General features: G+C 39.9%; 1 protein-coding gene across 2 annotated transcripts in view; it reads right to left on the reverse strand.

The window, feature by feature from the left end:
- Window positions 1-25,375, reverse strand: part of drp2 (dystrophin related protein 2) — a 95,285-nt gene that overhangs the window by 5,399 nt on the left and 64,511 nt on the right. For both annotated transcript variants that reach the window (XM_053682080.1, XM_053682081.1), the window contains exons 13-19: window positions 24,382-24,539; window positions 22,129-22,295; window positions 20,874-20,985; window positions 20,326-20,462; window positions 20,043-20,108; window positions 12,976-13,041; window positions 7,874-8,017 (exon numbers count right to left, since the gene is read on the reverse strand). In XM_053682080.1, coding sequence (XP_053538055.1) covers window positions 7,874-8,017; window positions 12,976-13,041; window positions 20,043-20,108; window positions 20,326-20,462; window positions 20,874-20,985; window positions 22,129-22,295; window positions 24,382-24,539 — 850 coding nt within the window. The remainder of the gene's footprint in view (window positions 1-7,873; window positions 8,018-12,975; window positions 13,042-20,042; window positions 20,109-20,325; window positions 20,463-20,873; window positions 20,986-22,128; window positions 22,296-24,381; window positions 24,540-25,375) is intronic.

A 25,375-nucleotide genomic window follows, 5' to 3' on the forward strand; every position in this document is an offset into this window, starting at 1 on the left:
ATGTGCTGAGCTGACATTCTGAATTTTATTCAAATATACTGCATCATTTCTCTCATGCTGAGGTGAGATTGCTTTGCTGCTCATAAGATAATTAGTTTGCTGGTCAACTTTTGTTGAAACGTTGTTATCCTCTCTTAGACAGTGGTGGCTTGCAACTGAAAGAATATTGCAATTAAGAGTGGTCAAAAATTCCAGCAAGCCTGTGGACAATTATGCAAAATGCCTACAAGAAGTTACTTCTGCTAACGCGGAGGCCAAGGGTGTACTTACTTTTTCCACGGAAGTATATCACATCTATTGATATTTCTGTTGAATAAATGATGTTCCCTTTCAAAGGGAACTGCACGTTGCATTTAGCATAACACTATGGGAACGAGAATACCCACTCCATCATACCGAGGGTACAGCCTGTTCAAAAAAACTCAAGCCCAAGGGCAAGACACTCGAGCCTCGGGCGGAATGAATGTCCAGGCTGTAATATTGAATGAATGTGTGTCGCACAGACCACCCTGCAACAGCACACACATCCTGTAAGGATACCCCATTGGACAAAGCCTTCGAGGAGGCGACCCCCCTAGTGGAATGAGCCCTTATGCCCAGAGGCGCCTCATAAGCAATAGAGATTGCTTCCACTATCCAATTAGAGATGTGCTGCTTTGACCCAGCATAACATCTACTGTCACTGCCAAACAGACCAGCAGCTGCTCCGACTTACGCCACTGGCTGGAGCGGTGGACGTAAGTACAGAGAGTCCTTACTGGACATAGCAGATGAATTCTCTCTTCTTCTGGTGTGAGGAACAGAGTAGGGCAGAAAGCCTGCAACACCACAGGCTAGGCAGCAGATGTAGGCACCTTAGGAATATAATCCGGCCTAGGATACAGGAAGGCCTTGGCTAATCCAGGGGCAAAGTCACGGCAGGAAGGGGCAACAGAGAGAGCTTATAGATCTCCTACTCGCTTGAGAGATGTCAGTGTTAGCAGAAGAGCTACCTTTAGAGTCAGAAGCTTCTTAGTGGCTGACACTATGGGCTCAAATGGGGCACCTGACAGACCTTCCAGGACCACAGAAAGGTCCCAGGGAGGTATGTGCGGCCTGCAGATGGGCCTCAGCTGCCCGACACCATGCATAAACCTCGAAGTTAGAGGATGTTGCCCCACAGAGGCTCCATCAACACGGGCATGGCTGGCCGAAATGGCGGCCATGTAAACCCTGATTGTAGAAGGAGCCCACCCCGCTGAGAAACGTCCTTGTAAGAACTCCAGGACTGTAGCTATTGCACAGTTTACTGGGTCTAGCTGCCATTCCTCACACCACAAGACAAAAAGCCACCACTTGAGCGCATACAATTTCCTTATGGATGGTACTCTAGTGTTCAACATGGTCTCTACAACCTCAGTTGTGAGACCAGAATCTATGAGCTGGTGCCCCTCAGGGGCCAGACCCACAGTTTCTATAGTTCCGGCCGAGGGTGATAAATCAGCCCTCCGGCTTGAGACAGTAGATCCCTGCGGATAGGAATCGCCCAAGGAGTGCCATCTAGCAGGGATATTATCTCTGAGAACCATATTCGAGCTGGCCAATAAGGTGTTACTAGCAGCAGACGTAGACTGTCTTGGCGAAATCTCGCTAGAACTTGTGGGAGCAGAGCGATCGGGGGAAAAGCATACAGATGTGACCTCGGCCACATGTGCACCATGGTGTCCAGTCCTAATTATGTGGGAGGAGTGAGGGTGAACCACAGCGGGCAGTGTGTTGTCTCCTCAGAGGTGAACACATGCAGTCCCGCATGGCGAAACCTCCGCCATATGGACTCTACCACTTGTGGATGGAGCCACCAATCCCTGGGCCTTAGCCCCTGCCTCAACAGGATGTTTGCCCCCAGATTCCAGTTGCCCAGAATGTACATTACACTCACTGCCAACACTTTCCCTCTGCCGAGAGCAGAATTAGTTGTGCCTGCCTGAACAGGGGATGTGGACATAATCCTCCTTGGTGGTCAATATATGAGTCCACCGCTGTGTTGTCTGTAAACACATGGTGACCTCTCAATTGATGTTGGCTGCTGCTGACATAAGCTCCAATAGTCTCCCACAGAGATTGGGGGGATGCCAAGATCCAGCTTTATCTTGCTCAATGTTAACAGGATTGACGCTAGAAAAGTTGTCCACTGCACTGGAGAAAGCATATTTTTCTGAGGTTCAACCTGAGCCCCAAGCTCTTCATGTGGGGGAGAACAACATCTCGATGTTGAACAGCCAGTTCCCTGGATCATGCTAGAATTAACCAGTCATCCAGGTAGTTTAGTACATGGATGCCCTGGAGTCACAATGGAGCCAGAATGACATCCATGCACTATGTGAGGTGCGAGGGGATAAAGCTAGTCCGAAGGGAAGAACCCGATCTTGGATGTGGAAATACAAACCAGTCCTCAAACTGAATCTGTGGAACGATAAGTTTGGGCGACAGCATCTTGAACCTGTATGTCCGAAGAGTACAGTTCAGATGACGCAGATCTAAAATTGGCCGCATACTCCTCTATTTTTTGCGGACCAGGAAATAACAGCTGTAAAAACCTCCCTCCTTCAGAGAACAGGATACATGTCCTATGGCCCTTTTGTCCAAGAGGGATCTTACTTCCTGCACTAACGTCGGGCTCTGGTCTGTGCTGACTACTGTGGTGAGCACACCTTACATGGTGGCTTGGATGGCAAAGCCGGCCCCCCTAAATTCCCTGCCGTCAGTGGAGAGAGGTAGCTCGCAAGCGCCTCCTCCACCTTCAGCATAGCTAAATAGCCATGCCGTTCATGCCCCACAATGGCCAAATTATCCAACATCATGGGGTTATACATTAGGCTTATGCATCGTTTTCCCCCAGAAGCCTGATATTTTGTCATGTACATCAGGAAGAAAGGGGAGTTTTCTGCAGTGTGAGGGATTTACTTTCACTGGGAAGAAAAAAGCTCATCCAGTTTAGTAATCACTTCAAGCAGATCTTTTATGCTGCTCTCAGTTTTTAGCATACCCTTCTGGATCCTCGGAGTCAGAGAGGAATTAATACTATTATTTTTGTGTGTTTATTTTTTCTTTTTTGGCTTTCCATAGTGGAAGGAGGAGTAACAACGTGAGCTCCAAAATCTAGTGGAGAGCCGGACCCGGAAGACAGAGAAAAAGATAGAGCAGCGCTCGTCTCCGGCTCCTATTCCGGATCCATAAGAGATCCCCTGGACCTGAGATGGCTAGCTGTCTCGGCAGCGGCCGGCCCAGTTCCGCAAGGCTCTGAAATCCAACTTGCTTTGGCTTCCGAGAAGAGAGCTGCCTGACATAATGCATTATAATGCACAATCAGATCTCTCGAGGGCTGCCGTCGCATGCTCCTTTCCTAGACACTTCACACAGAAAGTGTGCACTACACCCCGTGATGAAACAGGAGCAAGGCGTAACACACTTCCTGAGTTCTCACTCATATTTTTCTTTCTTGTTCATTCCTTTTTTCTCTCTCTCTCTTTTTTTAAAAGGATAGAAAAGTCCAGAGTTTTTGAGAAAAGATAGAGAGTGTCACGATTCCCCCTTGAAGCAGCGTGCTCTAAGCGCGAATGCGCGAGCACCTGCTTTTCCGTTGTTGACTGTAATGACATCTGGACACGTGTGTTTTGTTTATGTTTCTGTCATGTCTCCTCCCTGTTCTGTCTTAGGCTGGGATTTCACGTGGGTCTGAATTGCTCTCAGCTGCTAGCGGTTTAGACGCTGATCATGTCCGCATATATACCGCGCGCCTCCCAGCACACAACGCGGAAGATTAATACTTTAGAGTTAGTTTAGTTCGTAGCGTATTCATAGTCACGGTCCATGTTTAGCGTTAGTTTAGTTTGGGTCATAGTTATAGTCACGGTCCATGTTTAGAGTTAGTTCGCGCTGGATTATCCGCTTCCAGTCCCTCGTCATAGTTCGTTTCTTGTTTTGTTTATCGACCTAGATTCCTGCCTTGCCCCGTGTATGCCTGTTTGCCAATCGCCTGACCTCTTGCATGTTTGTGGATTACGTTTTGGATCACGTTTTGGATTTGTCTGCCTGTCTCTCTTTCTAATAAACAACTGTTCATCCGGCACTTGCATCCGTCCTATCTCTGCTCCGTCACAATTCGTGACAGAGAGGAAATGAAGCATCTTTTTGTTTCTTTACACAAACAACCGACATGCAGACTCACTGAAGATAATAAGGGTTCACAGGTGCCATATTTATATCATGTGATTTAATTGCCACGTCACCCGATCACGGCAGGCAATGATTTTACACAAGCTTCAGATGCTGGTCGCATTACCATAGTATTATGCTAAACGCAAGGTGGAGTTCCCTTTGAAAGGGAACTAGTATTTCATGGTGAGATTTTTTTTCTTCTTTTTTTCACAGCATTGTAAATGTCTGTTACTAAGCTCGATGTTCTTGTGGCTTTAATTAAATTCTCTATTCAAAATTCAACATTTTTTTGCTGACAGATTTTATACAATATTGTATTAATCACGCTTCCTGGCTGCAAGGTGTAAATCCTGGGGGGAATACATATGACTATTTGTCTCCTCTAACACTTAACTGTGAACACTTAACTGTGTAAGTCATAGGTTCCTGGTCCCTTTCCGGGATTTATTCTCACCCTCCAATTTGGAAAAAAAGTTGCTCCCCCTTCACTGTCACATACAGTGCTGTGATTTCTTCTATTTTGTGTATATCTTATAATAATTGTTTCAGAAATTAAAACAAAATCTAAGATAAAATAAAGGCAACATGAGTAAACACAAAATGAAGTTCTTAAATTGCTTAAATTTATTGAAGCAAAAAAAACATTAACCAATACCAACTGGGCCTGTGTGAAAATGTATTTGCCCCTGTAGTTACTAATTACACAAATCTATGAAACTGCATTCATATTGGGGTTCAGTTGGAATAGATGCAACCAGGCCTGAATACTGCAAAATCAAATCAACACTTAAACAACTTTTTCAACAGCATGAAGTTGGTTAAAAGGTCTTACACAGTATGCCAAAATTTAAAGAAACTCCATAAATGATGAGGAAGAAGGTGATTGAAATCCATCAGTCTGGGAAGGGTATAAACCTAATTCAAAGGCTCTGGGACTCCAAAGAACCACAGTGAGAGCCAAATGGAAAAACTCGGCACAGTAGAGAACGTTCCCAGAAGTGGCTGTCCTTCCAAAATTCCTCCAAGAGCACAGCAACTACTCATCAAGGAAGTCACAAAAGACCCAAAGACAACATCAAAAGACCTACAGGCCTCTCTTGCATCAATAAAGGTCACTGTTAATGACTCCACTATCAGAAAAGACACTAGGCAAAAATGACATCCTTGGAAGAGTGGAGAGGCAAAACCATTGCTAACCAAGAAGAGAATGTCCAGTCTTCAATCTATAAATTGAAACTCAAGCGCAACTGGATTATGTAGCAAGACAATGAGCCAAAGCAAAAACAGAAGTAAATCCTAGTCCTAGAAATAAGTGTAACACTGACCTCCAGTTATCGGAAGTGTTTGGTTGCAGTTATTGCTGCTAAAGGTGGCAAAACCAGATTTTAAGTTTAAGGGGGCAATTAGTTTTTTCATATGGGTAATATTATTTTGGATACATTATTTTTTTTACTTCAATAAAAAAAAAAAAAAAAAAAAAAATTGTGTGTTTATTCAGTTTGTTTTTGTTCTTTGTTGTATTTCATTTGAAGATCTAAACATATTTAGTGTGACATATACACAAAAACAGAAGAAATCAGGATGGGGCAAATGCTTTTCACAGAACTGTATTTTTTTTAGTGTATTAAATGGCATTATTCAATTTACTTAGTGCTTCTTTGTGCACAGGGGACAAGAAAATACTACACTGTTTTAAACTTCTCTGATATTTTTCTCAGAACCAAAGACAGACAGTGAAGTAAAGATTAAATACTAAAGTAGCACAAAAAGTGACATTCTAAAATTATTTAAAAACATTAGAAAGGACAAATGCCCAAAGCTAATTCTCCCCACCTAAGAGCCAGAGAGGATAAGGACTAACTAGTGCTTCCTCAGACATGTTCATCTCTGCCTCCCACCAATGCATCTGCTCAGTCATGCAACTGCTCCCCTCCTCCTGACAGATGTCTGCAAATGACTAGTGTCACTCTAATCAACAGGGGAAAGACCAATAGTTATAGCGTTAGATGGATAATTAGGGTGCCAATACTTAGCATTACATAGATAGCTAGGGTGCCAACACTGAGTTGGATAAATAGGGTGCCAATATTTATAGTGTTCGATGGATAGGGTGCAAATACTTGTAGCTATCTATCCAACCTGGAGTTTGAAATCCTGAACATTCCGAGTCAGGCTCTGAACATTCCCTAAATGTACATGAATGGGAGTTTTGGGGATTTTTGGTCGTCTGCTACAGGAAAACTATAATTCCACTCAGTTAGGAAAAACAGAGAATGACCAGTCTCAAGAGCCTGAATACGTCTAGAGATGGACAGATGGGGTGCCAATACTTTTACAGCTGGACATAGAGGGTGTCAATATGTTTAGTGTTGAATTGCTAGATAGGGTGTCAATACTTGTAGCAAGAGAGAGAGAGAGAGAAAAAGAGAGAGTCTCTGTAACAGGTACATTGAGTTTTGATAGTTGGAGCCAGGCTCTGAAACTTCAGTCAATGTAAGTGAATGGGAGTTTTGGGGATATTTCATCGTCGGCTACGGGAATACCGGGTGTCCGGTCAGTTTGGAAAAATAGAGCATGACCAGTGTGAACTACCTGAAGGAGAGGAGACATTTTGGTGGAAGTAGCTTGAAAGTTCAAGCAATTGTAACAGTCAGAAATTTTTAATGCCAGTCAAAGGGAATTTTGGCCACTTTGAGCTTCCGTAATGGGAATTTCGTAATTCAGATCATTTAGAAAAGTCATAGCAACTCGAGTCAGAAATGGCTGAAGGTCGGTGTGAGTTTGGTGCATGTAGCTTGAAAGCTCTGGGAGGAGTAGAAAATATATTTTTGTGTGTGTGTGTGTCCTCTCACAATCAACTGCTTTTATTTCCAGCAAATTTCTTAACATGTGTAAATATTTGTATTAACATAAAAACATTCAACAACTGAGACAAACTGAATTAATTTCACAGACATTTGACAATCAGAAATGGATCAATGAGTCCCTGAAGAAAGTGTGTGTGTGTGTGGGCAGGGGGGGTCGGGTCAATATCAAAATTAACAGTCCAGTGTGGCCACCAGCTTCTTTAAGTACTACAGTGAGCTCATCCTCATGGACTGCACCAGATTTGTCAGTTCTTGCTGTGAGATGTTACCCCACTCTTCCACCAAAGCATTTGCAAGTTCTCGATCATGTCTGGGGGGACACATGGTTACATGTAATTTTCCACTGCAAGGACAATCAGATGTCCTTCCTGTCTCCATATTACAGACATATTACAGACATTGCAGTTTATTGCTCTGGCCACATCTGCATTACTCATGCCTCCCTGCAGCAGGCCTATGGTATGTTCACACAGGTGAGCAGGAACCCCAGGCATCTTTCTTCTGGTGTTTTTCAGAGTCAGTAGAAAATTCTCTTTAGTGTCTTAAGTTATTGTAACTGTGACCTTAATTGCCTACCGCCTGTAAACTGTTAGTGTCTTAAGGACCGTTCCACAGGTGCATGTGCAATAATTGCTTATGGTTCATTGAACAGCATGAAAAACATTGTTTAACCCCTTTCCAATAAAGATCTGTAAAGCTTATTTGGATTTTACAAAATTATCTTTAAAATACGGTCTCCTAAAAAAGGGACGTTTCTTTTTTTTTTTTTTTTTTTTGCTGAGTATATGCATGCATGTATGCACCCTTACCTGTTCTCGTTTTCCAGATGGGCCAGTGTTCGCTGCAGTTCCTCTTTGTTGTGGCAGTCAAGGTGGGTGAGGAAGTGTGGCCCTGGTGGACAGTCATGTACCAGAGCGGGGCTGGAATGACGCAGGAGGTACTGATCTTCATCCCTAAGCCACCATGGACAAGAAATAACACACACTTAACTGAAAGACCTTGTTCTATTCACTCAACAGCCTTTCACACTAACATTAAAGATTTAGTGTTGAAGCGTTCGGTCATGTTCCTTTTCAACAAAGATACAGACTTTTCTGGAATATAAAATATTTTTCCCTCTCACACACCCACACTGTTGAGGTACCCCACACAAGAGGCAACAAAGTCACAGCATATAAACACATACATGGCAAAGAATGTATATACAGTCCCCTCTGAAAGTATTGGGAACAGCAAGGCAAATTCTATTGTTTTCACTATACATTGAAGACATTTGGGTTTGAGATCAAAAGATGAATATGAGACAACAGATCATAATTTCAGCTTTCATTTCCTCATATTTACATTTAGATGTGTTAAACAACTAAGAACATGGCACCTTTTGTTTGATTTTACCCATTTTAACAAGTGATAAAAAATATTGGAACATGTGACTGATAGGTGTTTCTTACTGGCCAGGTTTGCCCTGTTAAATTTATTACCTAAACAAATAATAGGTCTGAATGTCTACTCTTGGTTTGTGCCCTAGGTTTCACCTGTGAAGACTGCATTCGTCATAAAAACGATAAACCAACATTATGACCTGAAAGCTGTCTGTGGAAGAAAAACAATCCATTTTGAAGCTGAGAAAAGGGGACAATCTATTAGAGCCATTGCAAAAGTATTGTGCACAGCCAATACAACAATTTGGAATGTCCTAAGAAAAAAACAGTGGTATACTAACAGCCAGACATAGAACAGGTCACCCAAGGAAAACAACAGTTGATGAAAAACATTGTGAAAGCTGTGAAGAAAAGCCCCAAAACAACAGTTAGTGACATCAATAACAACCTTCACGGGGTAGGGGTGAGGGTATCACAATCCACCATTTGAAGAAGACTGCAAGTGTAGAAATATAGAGGCCATACCACAAAACGCAAACCACACATCAGCAGTAAGAATCGTAAAACCAGATTGGAATTCACAAAGAAAAACAGAGATGAGCCACACAAGTTCTTGAACCAAGAATAACCTCTACCAAAGTGATGGAAAGGTCAAAGTGTGGAGAAAGAATGGATCTGCTCATGATCCAAAACATACAAGCTTATTTTTCGAGCATAGCTTGGGCTTGCATAGCTGCTTCTGGAAAAAGCTCACTAATCTTTATTGATGATGTAACTCATGATGGTGGCAATAGAATGAATTCAGAAGTTTACAGGAACATTTTATCTGCCAATTTACAGAGAAATGCATCCAAATTAATCTGGATTTATTTTAACATGCAGCAAGACAATGATCCAAAACACACTGCCAACTCAACAAATGACTTTATCAGGGGGGAAAAGTGGAAGGTTTTAGACTAGCCAAGTCAATCTACAGACCTTAATACAATTGAGCAGCATTTCACCTACTGAAGAGGAGACTGAAGGGAGAAACCCCTGAAACAAACAACAACTGAAAACGGCTGCAGTAAAAGTCTGGAAATGCATCACAAAAGAAGAAATCAACAATCATTAGACAATAGCATGCTCAAAAAACAGGCAATGGGTCAGGCAATTGGCAAACAGGCACAAACTAGGTAAAAGAGGAATCAAGAAACATGGACAAGTACAGGATCAAAACTAGGACACAAAACACGATGAACAACGGCTTGGTATACGGGAAAACACATGTAATACTCTGCAAAGATTACGTGTTTGAACAGACTCTTATGTGTGGTGTGATTGTGCTGTGAATTGGATGCAGGCCTGCGTGATTAGAATGAAATTGAGTGTTCTGGGAATTGCGGTCACTGGCGGCCATGTTTGTAGACCGCAGTTCAGGATGGGAAATGTAGTCACTGGTTTGCTGTGATATGACATGAAGGAAGTAAAGCTTAACAACAACAGCAACAATATAATACTACTACAACTACTACTACTACTATTAATAATAATAATAATAATAATAATAATAATAATAATAATAATAAGTAGTAGCAATAGTAGTAATAAATAGGGAACATTATTTATTAACACATGATTATAAACATTCACAGAGACATAATTGTAAGGTTTTATATTTAGCCCAAATGTGTGCAATACAAATGTGCTTACAAACTCAACTACCTGTACTGTAAGTGGAAGAAAAAAGCAAGACAACCAAAAATACTGACTCACTAACATCAATACACACTCAGACAATTACAGTTGTCGGGAAAAAAACATGACAGCAAATTTATGCAATTATTCAGGCCTCATAAGATATTTTTGTACTGTGCTACATGTGTTCAGATATTCATAGTTTAGAAAAACTATGCTGTTTTATTTTTTATTTGCTATGCTCTTTTATTTTTTAATATTCTCATTTCAGACTTTAAACAAAAGTAATATTCTTCTCCTAGCCTATCTTGTGAAAATTTGGTGTTGGCCTTAGATATGCATTCATCTCAAAGGTGTTCAGTGGGACTGAGGTGAGGGTTCTGTGCAGGCCACTCAAATTCTTCCACTCCAGCCTTGGCAAACAATGTCTTCATGGGTTACCATGGAGGCAGAGCTTTTTTCATTTCCACACTGTCAAAGCATTGTTGTACTTGTCTGCCTGACAAACATACACATCAATCCCACACTAGTAAGAGAACACTGAAAGTCAAATCTCATGAACGTATAGGTTTAGAGTAAGGATGCACTGAAATTAAAATTCTTGGCCGAAACCGAATATAATGAAAAATTTGTCCGAAGGCCGAATACCGAACATGTTTTTTTTCGCATTTTTTCCATTTATCTTTCCATTTTTTTCACCACTGCATAAATTAAATAGTCAAAATGTGCTTTTTACTATTTTGTCTTGCTTTTCAAAGAAAAAAAAATCAATTACAAAAACTACAATTTCAAAATATTTATTTAACACTGAACATTTTTTTTCATTCCAACAGGCATAGGCTACCAACAAGGCACAATATAACTTTAAATAAATAAATTATTAAATTAAAATAATTTTGATGTGGTCATCTTTGAGCACCCTTTGAATAGCCGATGTTAGGCCTATAACTGACTGCTGAAAGAATGTTACACTCTGTAGCCTACTACAAAAATGTGCATTGACAGGAGTGCAAAAAATGGTTCTATTCAGTTATATACGGCTGATTATATAGGGGATATATACACCTCGTACACCTCCCTGTACACCTCGCGGAGTATTATAGTAGATATAGTATAGTTAGATACATTGTTAATGTTATGTTCCCAATAAATACGTCTTTACCTGCTTCCGTACTCTACTCCCTTACGTCTCACGACGTGACAGAATACTCCGGAAAAGAAACAAAACAAACGCACGTGTCCACAGTAAACAATGACTATGTTTACATGGACAGCAGTAATCTAATTATTGACCTTACTCTGATTAAGATAATATTGTGATTAAGGTGTTTACATGAGTCGCTTTTAGAATACTCCTGTCATGTTCCCGTTTTACATGTTTTATAACATAATTAGATTAACAGCCGGCGTCATTACGTCACCGCGCCACGCCGTCCGACGTCCCTCCAGAATTTCACGTATCAACATCAGTTCGTCTTCGTTATGGTGCCGCATAGTTTCGGGTGTTTTTATTTATTTTATTTTTTACGAACGCTTTAAGTGCAGTTAATTATTTGTCATGCTATAAATGCTAATAGACAACTGCTTGAAGCTGTGGGCTGCGTCCCAAACCGCGTAATTACGGTCTATATAGTAGCTGAGGTACAGGTATTTTTTCCCACTACAGGCCTACAGCAGGAAAGTATGCAGTTTGGGACGTGGCCGAACTCTCTTGTTCGCTGTAAAACGTAAAACTGCTGTGTGTGATCATGTCCTGTCGCAAAATGCGGTGAAAACTCTCACACGACGTTCATAATGTGATTAAGGTGTTTACATGTCTGTAATACACGTCCATAATGTGACTAAAACAGGAGTACTTAACCTGTCTTAATTCGATTAGAGCTTAATTCGATTATGACCTTAATTAGATTAAGGTAAGTAAAAATTGCTGTTTACATGGAAGTTTCTTAATCAAAGTATGGTCTTAATCGGATTAAGAGTGGATTATTGTTGTCCATGTAAACACAGCTATTGTCACGGTTGTCAACATCCGAAGAGCATGTGCTTGTGCACGTAGCTTGTGCATGCGCATGCCCCCTTATCTCTCCGAGCGCGCTGCCGGAAGTGGAGGTCGTGAAATTTGCGCATCTCACTCTGGTTGCTAGGCTATTTGGGGCGTCATCAAACACGTCATTGTTCGGTCAAATTTATAAAAACGTATAAGAATCGTAAACTTATGTTGGTCACAGAGCTTATTATCTCCAGTAATCTAAAAGCCAATGTAAAAATCCTATTGACTTTTTGTCAAAGGAACCAAGGTGATGCTAACTACTGGTTGGCCTACAAAAATACATCATTTTTACGGCACTCTATTCATTAGTTATATGTTCCAATATTTTTGATCACCTGAAAAATGGGTGGGTTCAAACAAAAGGTGCCACGTTCTAAGTTGTTTAACGCATCTAAATGAAATATGTGGAAACTGAAGCTGAAATTCTGATCTTTAGTCTCATATTCATCTTTTGATCTCAAACCCAACAAAAGAAGTGGCCTTGCCATTCAAGTACTTTTAGGGGACTGTATGTATACATAGTGCATACCTCACTTTCAGCCATCATGCAGCTCCAAACATAATATTTCAGTGTATTTGTTTGCCCCATACTTTTTCTGTTGCAGAGACATTGGCTCTATTTATATCCACAACTGCATCTTAATCATAAATCTTTTTTTCATTTATCGTTTTGTTTGACTGCCAAGTTAGTTCCATACATTAAGATGCGTACATGTGCGTGCGTGCGCACACACACACACACGGCATTAATGAAAGGTTTTTGTGGGGGGGGGGGGGGGGTGGTGGCAGGTAGCATACTCACAGACTTTCATCAGGAGAGAGGCTGTCAGTGAAGAAGGAACAGCTCTGGTTTTCCATTTCTGCCAGCCTGAGAGTGAGAGGTTGAAAAAGACAAAGAGAACAACAGAGAAAGACACAAAGGGATGGAAATTATGGTATCATTTTGGCCAGTCCCAAAACATGAACCATATACAATAGTCATGCTAAATAAAAAAAAGCAATCTGTATGTTTAATGTTTTTAAAGTAATTATCACATCTAGAATATGAAAATTATAATCTACTCCTCCTATCTTTATAAAGATTGGGCTATAGATTTAATAGTCTGCAATGACTACTTTCAATCATAATACACTATATGGCCAAAAGTTTGTGGACACCTGACCATTACACCTATATGAGCTTGTTGGACATTCCATTCCAAAACCATTGGCATAAATATGGAGTTGTCTTTGTATGCTGCGGCATTAATATTACCCTTCAAATTTATTGAAATTAGGAGCCTAGCCCAAATCCTGAAAAACAGCCCCAGACCATTATCCCTCTCCACTAAACGTTACTGCTGGCACTACGCATTCCAGTAGATATCGTTTCCCTTGCATCCACCAAACCCAGATTCATCCATCATACTGCCACATATTCCAGAGAATATGTTTCCATTCTCCAGAGTCCAGTGGCAACATGCTTTACACCACTCCAACTGACACTTGGCATTGCACTTGGTGATCTTTTCTATAGCTTTTGTATAGCTGCTCAGCCATGTAAGCCCACAGTTCTGCTGATGTTGCTTCCAGAGGCAGTCAATAGGCAATTTTAACGTGCTATGCACTCCAGCACATCTTCACATGATACAATTATACAGGTCAGAACTCACCAAATTTTAACTTTCATCATGCAGCGTAGTATGGTCTACGCATGAGCTTGCATTTCCAGTCTACCATTTTCGGATGCGTTTGAATGGAAGTCAATGGAGCGCAAAAGCCTAGTGTGGCCTTAGACATGGGGCATTAAACAGACCGTTTGGCCAAGTGCAGACTTTACCATTAGGCAAAGGTCGTCAATTACCTTGGACCCCGAGCTACAAAGGGCCCACAAAACGCTGCATAAACTTATGGTTAAGAATTTTTTTTTTTTACTTTTAACATTGGCGATGGCACGTGTTGTGTACAGAAAATGAAGTGAAGCAGCAGTGCTGAAAAAAAGGAGAAAGTGGGAGGAAAGCAAAAAGTTTTTATCAGAGCCTGTGAAGTGTTTTTAATGAAAAGATTTTGCCTTTGTCATGAAAGCAACGGCTCTATCATTACAGCCAAAGAACAGCGAGGCTGGGACAGGCAGCAGGGTTCTTTCTCTCTGTCTCTCTCTCTCTCATACACATAGACATACTCTTTCAAATATAAATTTCCTCATCCACACACACACATAATCTCATATGTATACACCCTTCTTCTCCTCCTCCTTTTTCCCTCATAAAGCTCTGCTGACCTGCTCCCTAATAAAGCAGTAGGTGAGTTTAATGTCAAATAATGATAGTGTGCCATTCAGATGTGGATTCATGTTCAGTGCTACTTCAAATAAACATATTTAAATATTACCAAAATTTAGAAAAAAGAAGAATATTTTAATAAGCTGCTTCCTACTGTACCATACAGTGACTTATTGTTTGCTCTTGGTTAGCGGTCGTAGTGAAATAGTAGTGAAAATGACTTATTTATTAATATAGGCCTAATATCAAGATTCATTTAATAATATTAATACTAGAAAATAAAATACATTATTATTATTATTATTATTATTATTATTATTATTATTATTATTATTATTATTATTATAGTAGTAGTACTAGTAGTAGTAGTAGTAGTAGTAGTAGCAGCTGTACTAGTAGTGGTCTATTTTGGGGGGTAAAAAGATGAGATGTGGATTCATGTTAGTGTTAAAAAATAAAGTTTCAGTCCTGATTCAGGAGATGTACAGCTGAGTGGGGCAGCTCTCCAACACTGTTCTTCTGTTTCTGCTTGCCTATTTTACAAATATGACTTTATATCTGTTCAGTGTTACATCAAATAAATATGTTTAAATGTTATATTTTTATGCTAGTAAGTGGTGTTAAAAATTGGTCTAACCATCAATAAGCCAGTGTGTTATGATGTGGCATGTTGTGGGCCGGGTGTGTTGGTTCTCTGTGGGCCAGAAAGTCCAGGGCCACTTTTTCGTCCCATTCCACCCCTGATTATTGCTATTAATGCTGTATAATGTATGTCAAAATTTAAATATCTATGTTAAAACATTGAAATGCCTAGGGCCCCCAAATAACTAAATCCGCCCCTGATGTCACTGCAAGAAATGAAAAGAAGTCTCTAATGAGAACAGATACTCTGATGCCACATTCTGCACTGGAGAGAATAAATTGAGGTATTCAGCATTATAAAGAACACAGTGTGTGAGTAAGCAGGAAGTCCTTCCTGAGTGAATATGCCTAACCTACATGATCTCTAATATCAATCATAAGTGTTTCTTTCAGAACTCTTTCTGTTTATTAGTTTTGATGATGAAAAGGTTCCTCTCCACACCGACCATTTCTTCTCTATGACACTATACCAAATCCTCCTGTTTCATGTAGGCTCCAAACACTGTATGCCAGTCACCAGTCTCAGCACAGCTTCCTTCATTGCAATCATTTAATACACACAGCCAGCTGTTTTCCTATTCCAGTGTTTTAATTCCATACAGTTAATTCCATAAATACTTGGACAGTGAGATCATTTTTGTAATTTTGCCTCTGTACACCAAGGTCAAGTGGGTTTTATTGTCATTCCACTATAAAGCTTCTACTGTATACATTGGATCTTCAGGACCATGGTGCAACACAGAACAGTATGCAAGACTACATAAACTGCAAATACACAAAAGTGTGAGATGAGTGCAAGATAATAAATACACAGAACAGAACAATAAATACACAAGACAGTAAATACACCGGACATTAAATACACAGAACATGGGCTGTAAACTGTAAACTATTGTGTAATATAGCAGCACAAGTATAGCAGCAATATTGGCAGCAAAAATGAGTTCCATAATGTAAACTGACTGATGCAGTTATTTAAAGTGCTGTGTGCAGTGGTACTAAGTCTTACTGCGTTAGGTGTTAGTCCACCTTGCCCAGGTGAGCGTTGGGAGGCAGCAGGGTGTTGTCTGCCTGCCTCAGGGAAGACACTGTAGTGGAGTCTGCTGGTGGTGGCATGGATGCTCCTGTACATTCTGCCAGATGCAAGGGGGTGAAGAGTCCATGAAAGGGATGAGAGGGGTCATCCTCAGTACTGGTGGCTTTGCGGACGCAGCTGTTGTTGAATGAGGTGTTGATGATGGGTAGAGAGACCCTGATTATCTTTTCAGCTATCCTCACAATTCACTGTAGGGTCTTGTGGTCAAAGGCTGTACAGTTCCCGTACCACATATTAAGACAGATGCTCAGGACGTGCTCTATTATCCCACTGTAGAAGGAGGTGAGGTTGGGAGGGGGGAGTTTGGCTAGGTTAAGCCTCTGCAGGAAGTGGAGACATTGCTGGACCTTCTTGGCTAGGCAGTTGGTGTAGGGAGTCCAGGAGAGGTCCTCCATCATGTACAAACCTGAGCTTTTGACTCTCTCCACAGTTGTTCCATTGATGTGCAATGGTGAGTTGTCCTCTTGTGTCCTCCAGAAGTCAACAATCATCACTTTAGTCTTATCAATATTAAGAGATAGATTGTTGTCTCTACATCATTCTGCAAACTGGTTCACCTCCCCCCTGTACACTGACTCAACATTGTTGCTGATGAGGCCCACAACTGTAGTGTCATCAGGAAAATTAATCTGATTGGAACTGAACTTAGCAGCACAGTCATGATTCAGCAGGGTAAACAGCAGTGGACTTGGGAGTGCCAGTTTTCAGTTTATTGTTGAGAGACTGAACATTGGAGAGGAGAATGAATGGTAGAGCCAGACGGCTAGGATTAGCCTTCAGGTTTTGTCTTCAGTAAGTGAAAAACATGCTCAATTGGTTTGCGGTAATCGGACATTTAAGAACATTTAATTTATTTGCCTTAAGAAGTTCTTGGGTTGCTTTCACAGTATGTTTTGGGTCATTATTCATCTATACTGTGAAGTGCTGTCCTATAAGTTTTGCAGCATTTGACAGAAACTGAGCAGAAAGTATAGATCTATACACTTCCTGCTTCCTGCTACTTCTATTAGCAGTCACATCAACAATAAACACCAGTGACCCAGCTTCATTGGCATCCATACATGTCCATGCCATAATACTCAATCCACCATGCTTGACAGATGATGTGGTATGCTTTGGGTAATGAGCCCATCCTTTCCTTCTCTATACACTTCTCTACCCTTCATTCTGGTACAAGTTAATCTTGCACCAGAACTGGTCAAGTTTTTTTTTAGTGTTTTTTTAAAGCAAAGTTTTATCTGGCCTTTCTGTTCTTGAGTGTTACCAGTGGTTTGCATCTTGTGGTAAACCGTCTGCATTTACATTCATGAAGATATCTCTTGATTGTAGAATTGACAATGATATGCATAGCTCCTCCAGAGTGTTCTTGACTTGGCTAGATGTTGTGAAGTGGTTTTTCATGAACAGGGAAAGGAAAGTGCAATCATCCACTTTAGTTGTCTTCCATGATCTTACATTTACATTTATTCATTTAGCAGACGCTTTTATCCAAAGTGACTTACAAATGAGGAAATACAAGCAAAGCGATATATCAAGCGGCGAACAATACAAGTAGTGCTACCATGCAAGATTTATGATTGAGTTCTAGAGTAGTAAAGTGCACAGAGTAGAGGTTTAACAGCCAGAGTATGTTTTTTATTTAGTTATTTTTATTGTGGGGGTTGGTATTTTAGGGGTTATTTAAGTGCTCTCGGAAAAGGTGGGTCTTCAGCTGGTGGGTCCAGGCCTTTTGGTGTTGCTGAGCTTGCCAGTGTATTTCTTCTTTTTAAGAATGTACCAAATTGTTTATTTAGCCACTTCTAAAGTTTCTGATATCTCTTCGATAGGTCTGTTTTGTTTTTTCAGCCTAATGATAGCCTCCATCAGTTGCATCGACACCTCTTAGGACTGCATATTGAGAGTTCCCATTAACAGCAGATTCAATGCTTGGAATCAACTCTAGACTTTTAATTTGTCATGAAATAACAAGGAAACAAAAGATATATATATATATATATATATATATATATATATATATATATATATATATATATATATATATATATATTACAGTTCTGTCACAAACATTGACTCATGTTTCTGCCCATTTGTTTTATATTTTTTGTTGTGCATTTTCTATTTTCAAGGCATATTGCTTTGAGTTTTCCATCCTGATGCTTTGACGTCTTCCTTGGTCTACCCATATGTTTTCCTTTTATAACCTTCCATTTTGTTTATACTTGCACCAAATTTTAGACACAGCTGACTGGGTACAAGCAACATCTTTTGCCACACTCTGTGTAGGATTACCTTCTCGAAGGAGTTTTATAATCCTTTCCAATGTTTCAATTGACAACTCTCTTGTTGGGGCCATGTTTGCTTTCAAAATGTCCAAGGTCTGTAAGCACTTTCTTTTAACTGCAGATTAATTTGCATTTTTTAGATTTGTGCTGGTATTTGTTTTAAAAATGCAAATTACAAAGTCATTCTATAATTTTTTCCTCAAAATTGAGTGATTCCATAATTTTTTCCTCTACTTGATCTGGAAAAAATATGCAATTAATTAAAATAAATTCATTTAACTTGTCTGAAGTATGTTTCACGAAGCCTATTAAAGAAAAATTGTTTTGTGTCATATCTGTGCTTTATTTATTATGTAGGGTGAACATGCTCTAAGTGTGATGATTCCATCATTTTTGCCGGGGTTGTCGGAGAAGATGTTGCTTGAACTGTTCTTTTCTTTTGAAGTGACATAATAAATATGTAAGACTACAAATATGTTCTATCAGCATCTATAGTATTCTTCATTTTGGATGTTTGTGATAAAACTGCTGGACACATGCCCAGGATTTGTAACACCTCAGATTTTATATCAGCAAAATTGATAAGAAAGGCTGATTACTTCAGTGGAAGAGCTTAGTAGAGGCTAATGCAATTTTATTTTGTCATTCTGTCTGATTGAGAAGAGGATGGCTTGTGTCTGCCTTGTGAACCTTTCAGCTGATTTAACAAGAGGATGCTATAGTATAGCCCACTACTTTTTCTATCCAGTAAGCTGCAATTACCATGGAAGCAGTTCTCTTAAATAAGTTTCTCCATAAAATAACCATCAGCATTTTTTACACTTCAGTTTAATAATACCAGGCCCACCTGAAAAACTATTTCACACAGTCATGGAAAGTTTTTTACATGCAGTGAAATATTTAGAATAAGAGTCAAACTATGAAGGAAAAAAAAAGAAGTAAATTCTAATAATGGCAAAAATGAAAAGTCAAATAGAGGATAAAAGAAAAAGAGGTAAAGGGAAAGTGTGAGGATGAGAAGAAGAAGAAAGAAGTGAAAAGAAGGTTGATGGGATGGGGTGGAAAGGAGAAATTGTAATGCAGAGGGATGGATAAAGTGTGTTGACAGGAGGGAGAAATAGTTGGAGACATAAAGAAATAGAGAGAGAAAGACAGAAAAATCTTACATAAAGAGTCAGAGGAAAAACATTTCAGAGAGTAGAAACTGCATGTGTGTAATGGTCAACAGTGTATACACTAGGGCTGATCTGTGTGTCTCTCTGTTTTTGTGTACAGAAAAAGAAACCCAAAGTGATGATGCATTTCACTTTGTGCCTGAAGCCCCTATGCAGTCTCAGACTCAGTTATTATATATACTATATATATAACTTATTGATATATACGTTTATTGAAGAAGAAAAAAAAAGAAAGAAAAGGGAACAGTGTGGAGACATGTTCCCGGACCCCAAGAGTTTTTTGTTGTTTTTTAATTTATTTTTTATTTATTTATTTTTAAGTGTTAGGGTTAGGTTTAGGTGTGGGTTGTACAGCATTTATGCTCAGAACTACATCACTGGAAAAATCCCAAAATATATGACAAACCACATACCTGCTGGCGAAGTGCTCGATCCGGTTGTGTGTGTCTGCATGTGGTAGCCTGGGAGAGGAACACGGCCTACCACATCATATACACAACACAATGTTAACATGGGAGTGCATTAAATATCAGTGTTTCTCTGTTTGCATGTTCAAGGCAAACCAACCTCACTCTGTCACAAGAAATCCTCTACTTCACCCTCCTTTCACCAGTTTTGGCAAATCATCAGCTACTCACTAGCAAGCAGGCCCAATGTATTTTTAAATGGCCATGTACCCTTAATTTGCATACTCACGTCTCACCACTCTCTGCTTCCAGGACCATTTGCACGGGCAGGTAGCCTCTCTGAGGGTGCTTGCTAAAGTATTGCTTTGATCTGAACTTGTTCTTTAGAGTCTTTGCAAAATCCCGCATCTTCTCTCCTGAGGTGGTCTACACAGTGAGTATGGAAGTCCAAAAATTAAAGGAAATTAAAAGGGAAATAAGGATTGAAAGAGAGAGAGACACACACACAGAGGATGAAATAAATTGAGAGAAATGAGAACATAAAAGTGAATTAAAAAAAAGAGAGAAGGAAGGGGGAAACAATTAGAGAGATTAATCTTCTAAAAGGCTGCTCCTCTTTATTTATAAAATAATCATCTGCCTTCAAGCTCACTCCATCACCAACCAGTTTATGACAAGGACCCGAATGGCCACACACACAGTGTATAACTGTGATATATGTCCATGGGAAAAAACATTAAGCAAATGGAACTGAGAAAGCAGCATGTGTGTGTGTGTGTGTGTGTGTGTGTGTGTGTGTGTGTGTGTTGTGTTAGCAGGCTCAGAATGAGTGTATACCAGGGTATAGTACTCCATAATGGGGTAGTGGAGCTTTTTGCCTTTGGTTGTTCGCCCAGTCAGGAAACATGCCTGGCAAATATCCACGTTGAACTGTTTCAGACTGCGGTATCTGCAGCAGCAACAAATCAGGGGAAAGACATTAGATCCAAGTGTGTTTTCATTAACTATAGAAATTAAGTCTCGTTATTGCTGATCCTTGTATCATGCCCTTTAGTTGTAAATCATGTAGGGAATTGCTATGAAGACTGCATGAAACCCTTCATCCATATCTATCTATCTATCTATCTATATATATATATCTCTCTCTCTCTCTCTCTCTCTCTCTCTCTCTCTCTCTCTCTCTCTCTCTCTCTCTCTCTCTCTCTCTCTCTCTCTCTCTCTCTCTCTCTCTCTCTCTCTCTCTCTCTCTCTCTCTCTCTGTGTCAGTGGGATGATGCAATCATCAAAGCGTGTGCACTCAATGTCGTCATGCTATCTCACTGGGTATATTTTGTACACTGCTCTGAATCACTGTGAAAGGACCAGGTTGAAACTTGAACAAAATACATAATGTGCATTTTACAAACTGGCCATGAATGGAACCAATAATTATTAACTGAAGAGGAAAAACAGAAGAGGAGGTCCAGCTAAGAGATAACTCCAGATAAAGAGGTCCAGATAAATTCAGGTAAGAATACTCCATAATTAGGTGTAAGATACACTAACATATGCTATTATTTAATGCTGATATACACCAAGCAGTGTATAACAGTGAGTCTAATATGGTCAGGTCATGAAAATGCTGCTTTACATGGAAATTGCCAGGAAAACCAAAGAGTACTCTGTTCCCAGGACACACCACGGCCTAGAAATATGGCCGCCAGGGACTACTATTCCCAACAGTGGACTCTGTTACATTCACCTGATTACTAATCACCCACACCTGAGAACAATCATACGTCATAGTATTTAAGGAGCTCTAGTTCACATTCTCTTTGTGAAATATCCTTACCTGACAATCTGTAGCTTGTGGTTTGCTAGTCTGGTTTTTGATCTTTGCTCTCTACCTGGTTTTTGTGTTTTGGTTTTACCCATATTGTTTGGTTTGTACATTGCATGACCTCTACTTGTTTTTGCCTTCTGTTTTGGATTTGTTTGCCTGGATTACCTCAATAAACTCTCTCTGCACTTGCATCTATATCTGCTTACATGTTGTGACAAATGTACATACTATATACATCAACAATTCATTAATATGTGCTAACAAGCCCACCTGAAGCCCTTAATGGGGCACTGTTTACAGATGTAGCACCTAGCTTGGTGCTTGGCAGATTCAGCCATGGTCACACGGTGCAGTACTTGAAGCCACACCATTGATTGTGGCTCGAGACTCACCCAATCCAGGAAGTGAGTTACTTCAATAGATGGCTTACCTGGGGCCTTGTAGGAGAGTGACATAACAGAAGAAAAGATATCATATAAATTCATATTAGTCAACCAATAATAAGTGCAATATTGCATCTAATCATCTAGGCAAAACAATACTCTGACAGTAGCTTATAACATATAGTAATATAGCTAATACATATAACACATGTAATGAAATAATATTCAATTTTATTGAGAGGGTATTTGCTCGAAAGTGTTACATCTGACAATCAAAACAATTTGCCACCTAAAAATAAAAATAAATGAACTATAAAATGAAGTTATTAGTTTGAATTATACTAACAGTTTGACCTGGCAGATATTAGAGTGTCACCATATAATAGACGACAGGAAATAAATCCAATAATGGAGCTATTCACAAGGTGCCAAAAAAAAACTCATACTGTGTAAAATTCCCACTAACAGTGCATCAAAGGTGCATTAAAAGTTTTATTCTTCCCAGAGCTGTCTCTGAAGACTAGTAAAGAACCATAATTAAACTTAATGTCTCTTTAACAGCCCATAATTGGCACTGCTATAGTATGTGTGTGTGTGTGTGTGTGTGTGTGTGTGTGTGTGTGTGTGTGTGTGTGTGTGTGTGTAACAAAAGCAATACTTTTGTTACACAACTTGAAATAAAGCTGAAAGTCTAAACTTCATTTCATATCCATTGTGGTGTACATAGGTAAAATTACAAAAATTGTGTCACTATTGAAATACTGGACCCAACTCATTATATTTGTTTGTAATTTTTATGTGGTAGATTTACGTGGTAGTAGTTTTAACACACCTTATGTTGTAATATACATTTTATGTTATTTTGGACAAATGTGAGGGCCACTTTAAAACAAACACTGAACAGGACAGCAGAAGGCATTATACTTGCTTTTCACTCTCTCAAATAATTACACATGAACCGTATACTGGCACAACTTATCAGGTAGGTCTTCGACAGTGATCACTGGCAAACCCATTGGTAAGTGTTTCAGATCTCATATCAGTCTGGTGAATTTTCTGTCATGCAGCATACACCCTATGGGATTGGCAATGACAAGTCTAGATAATAGACACATTTGCAAATCTGACTTCTAAATAAAACAATGAGCATGGAGGGCCACTTAATTGTATGGCTCTACAACAAAGAATAACCAAACATTTGCCTAAAAAGCTTAAATTTTGTCTGTGATGGCAAATTCACAGCTATAATGTTAGCCAAGCTTTGCTTTATCCATGATACAACACTAAATCAAGGAGGAGCAGTCCAATGTTGCATTTATACCTTTTATTAATTTATCTGGCCTCTGGGAAAGCGTTGCCTGCCAAATTTTTGGCAATGTCAAAAACAAGTGAAAAGAAGCAAAAGAATGATAAGTAACTCAAAAGGGAGACTTTATTCAAAATCTTTTCACAGAAAGCACAATGGAAATTGAGGAGAGAACCTTTTGTTTTTATCTTCATATCTTTCCTTCATGCTGTTTTATTTTTCTGTTGCTTTATTTTATTTATTTATTTATTTTAGACCTCTATCTGTCTCTGCTAGCAAGATACTCTCTTGCTCTTCTGCAGCTAAGTCAGTGTTCCTTCATTCATAAATGCCTGTTCAGGGTCACGGTGGTTTAAATTGGGCTATTAGTTTGTTTACATTTAGGAAATACAAAATAAACAAAAAACAAACAAACAAAAAATTAAATAATGTCTAGTTCAAGTGTTGCTGAGGGTTAGGAATTCTGACGGTGCTGGTGTTTCTACCTCAGCATTTTTTCTTCCTTTTCTTTTAGGTTTTTTTTTTTTTTGTAAAGTTTTTTCTACTTCAGATTTTTTTCCCCAGTGTTTCAGGCGTCATAGCGGTCAAACAAACAAAACAAATAAATACACTCTGCATTTAAATCCAAATACAGATATGGATATTTAGAGCACTAAACTGATATAGATACAGATAGTGCCGTTGCACCACATGCCTACTGCCAACCAGCCAAATCACAATCTAGAAGACAAAAAAGATCTTAAAAAAGAGGTAAATAATATAGAGTGAAAGAGATTATCTAATATCTGGCAGTGTGTAAAGTATCATCTTTTTAAGATGCTGCTTGAGACTCACCATGCGGAAGCAGCTATGGACACTGGGCTCCACATTACTTCCCCCAAAGGCTGCCACCTCACCAAGCTGCCGAGGGATCTGGACGGCTTCATGAAGCAGGAGGCTAAGGTGCTTCTGATCCATCAGGCCATTTGACTCACATGCCTGTCTAAAGAGGTCTAAAAATCCAAGGAGGTATGGATTATCAATAATAAGTACAATACTACATCTGAACAATATACAGTATCTCACAAAAGTGAGTACACCCCTCACATTTTTGTAAATATTTGATTATATCTTTTTCATGTGACAACACTGAAGAAATGACACTTTGCTACAATGTAAAGTAGTGAGTGTACAGTTTGTATAACAGTGTAAATTTGATGTCCCCTCAAAAAAACTCAACACACAGCCATTAATGTCTAAACTGCTGGCAACAGTATGGGGAGCGCTCTTGCACGCGTGACCAGTATCTGAAGCTTGTATAAAATCATGCCTCTATTTATAGGCCTGCCATGATCGGGTGACATGGCAATTAAGCGCGTTGTGTGATATAAATATGGCACCTGTGAACCACAAAGCAGACCAGCAGCTGCTCCGACTTACGCCACTGACCGAAGCGGTGGACGTAAGTACAGAGAGCTTTTACTGGACACAGCAGGTGCATCCTCTCTTGTTCTGGTATGAGGAACGGAGGAGGGCAGAAAGCCTGCAACACCACAGGGTGGGCAGCCGATGTAGGCATTTTAGGAATATAATCCGGCCTAGGATATAGGAAGGTCTTGGTTAATCCAGGGGCAAAGTCAATGCAGGAAGGGGCAACAGAGAGAGCCTGTAGATAGCCTACTCGCTTGAGAAATGTCAGGGCCAGCAGAAGAGCTACCTTTAGAGTCAGAAGCTTCTCAGAGGCTGACTCTAAGGGCTCAAATGGGGCCCCTGACAGACCTTCCAGGACCACAGAAAGGTCCCAGGAAGGTATGCGCGGCCTGCAGATGGGCCTCAGCCACCTGACACG

This window comes from Ictalurus punctatus, chromosome 8 (genome assembly GCF_001660625.3).
Source record: "Ictalurus punctatus breed USDA103 chromosome 8, Coco_2.0, whole genome shotgun sequence".
Lineage (NCBI taxonomy): Eukaryota > Metazoa > Chordata > Actinopteri > Siluriformes > Ictaluridae > Ictalurus > Ictalurus punctatus.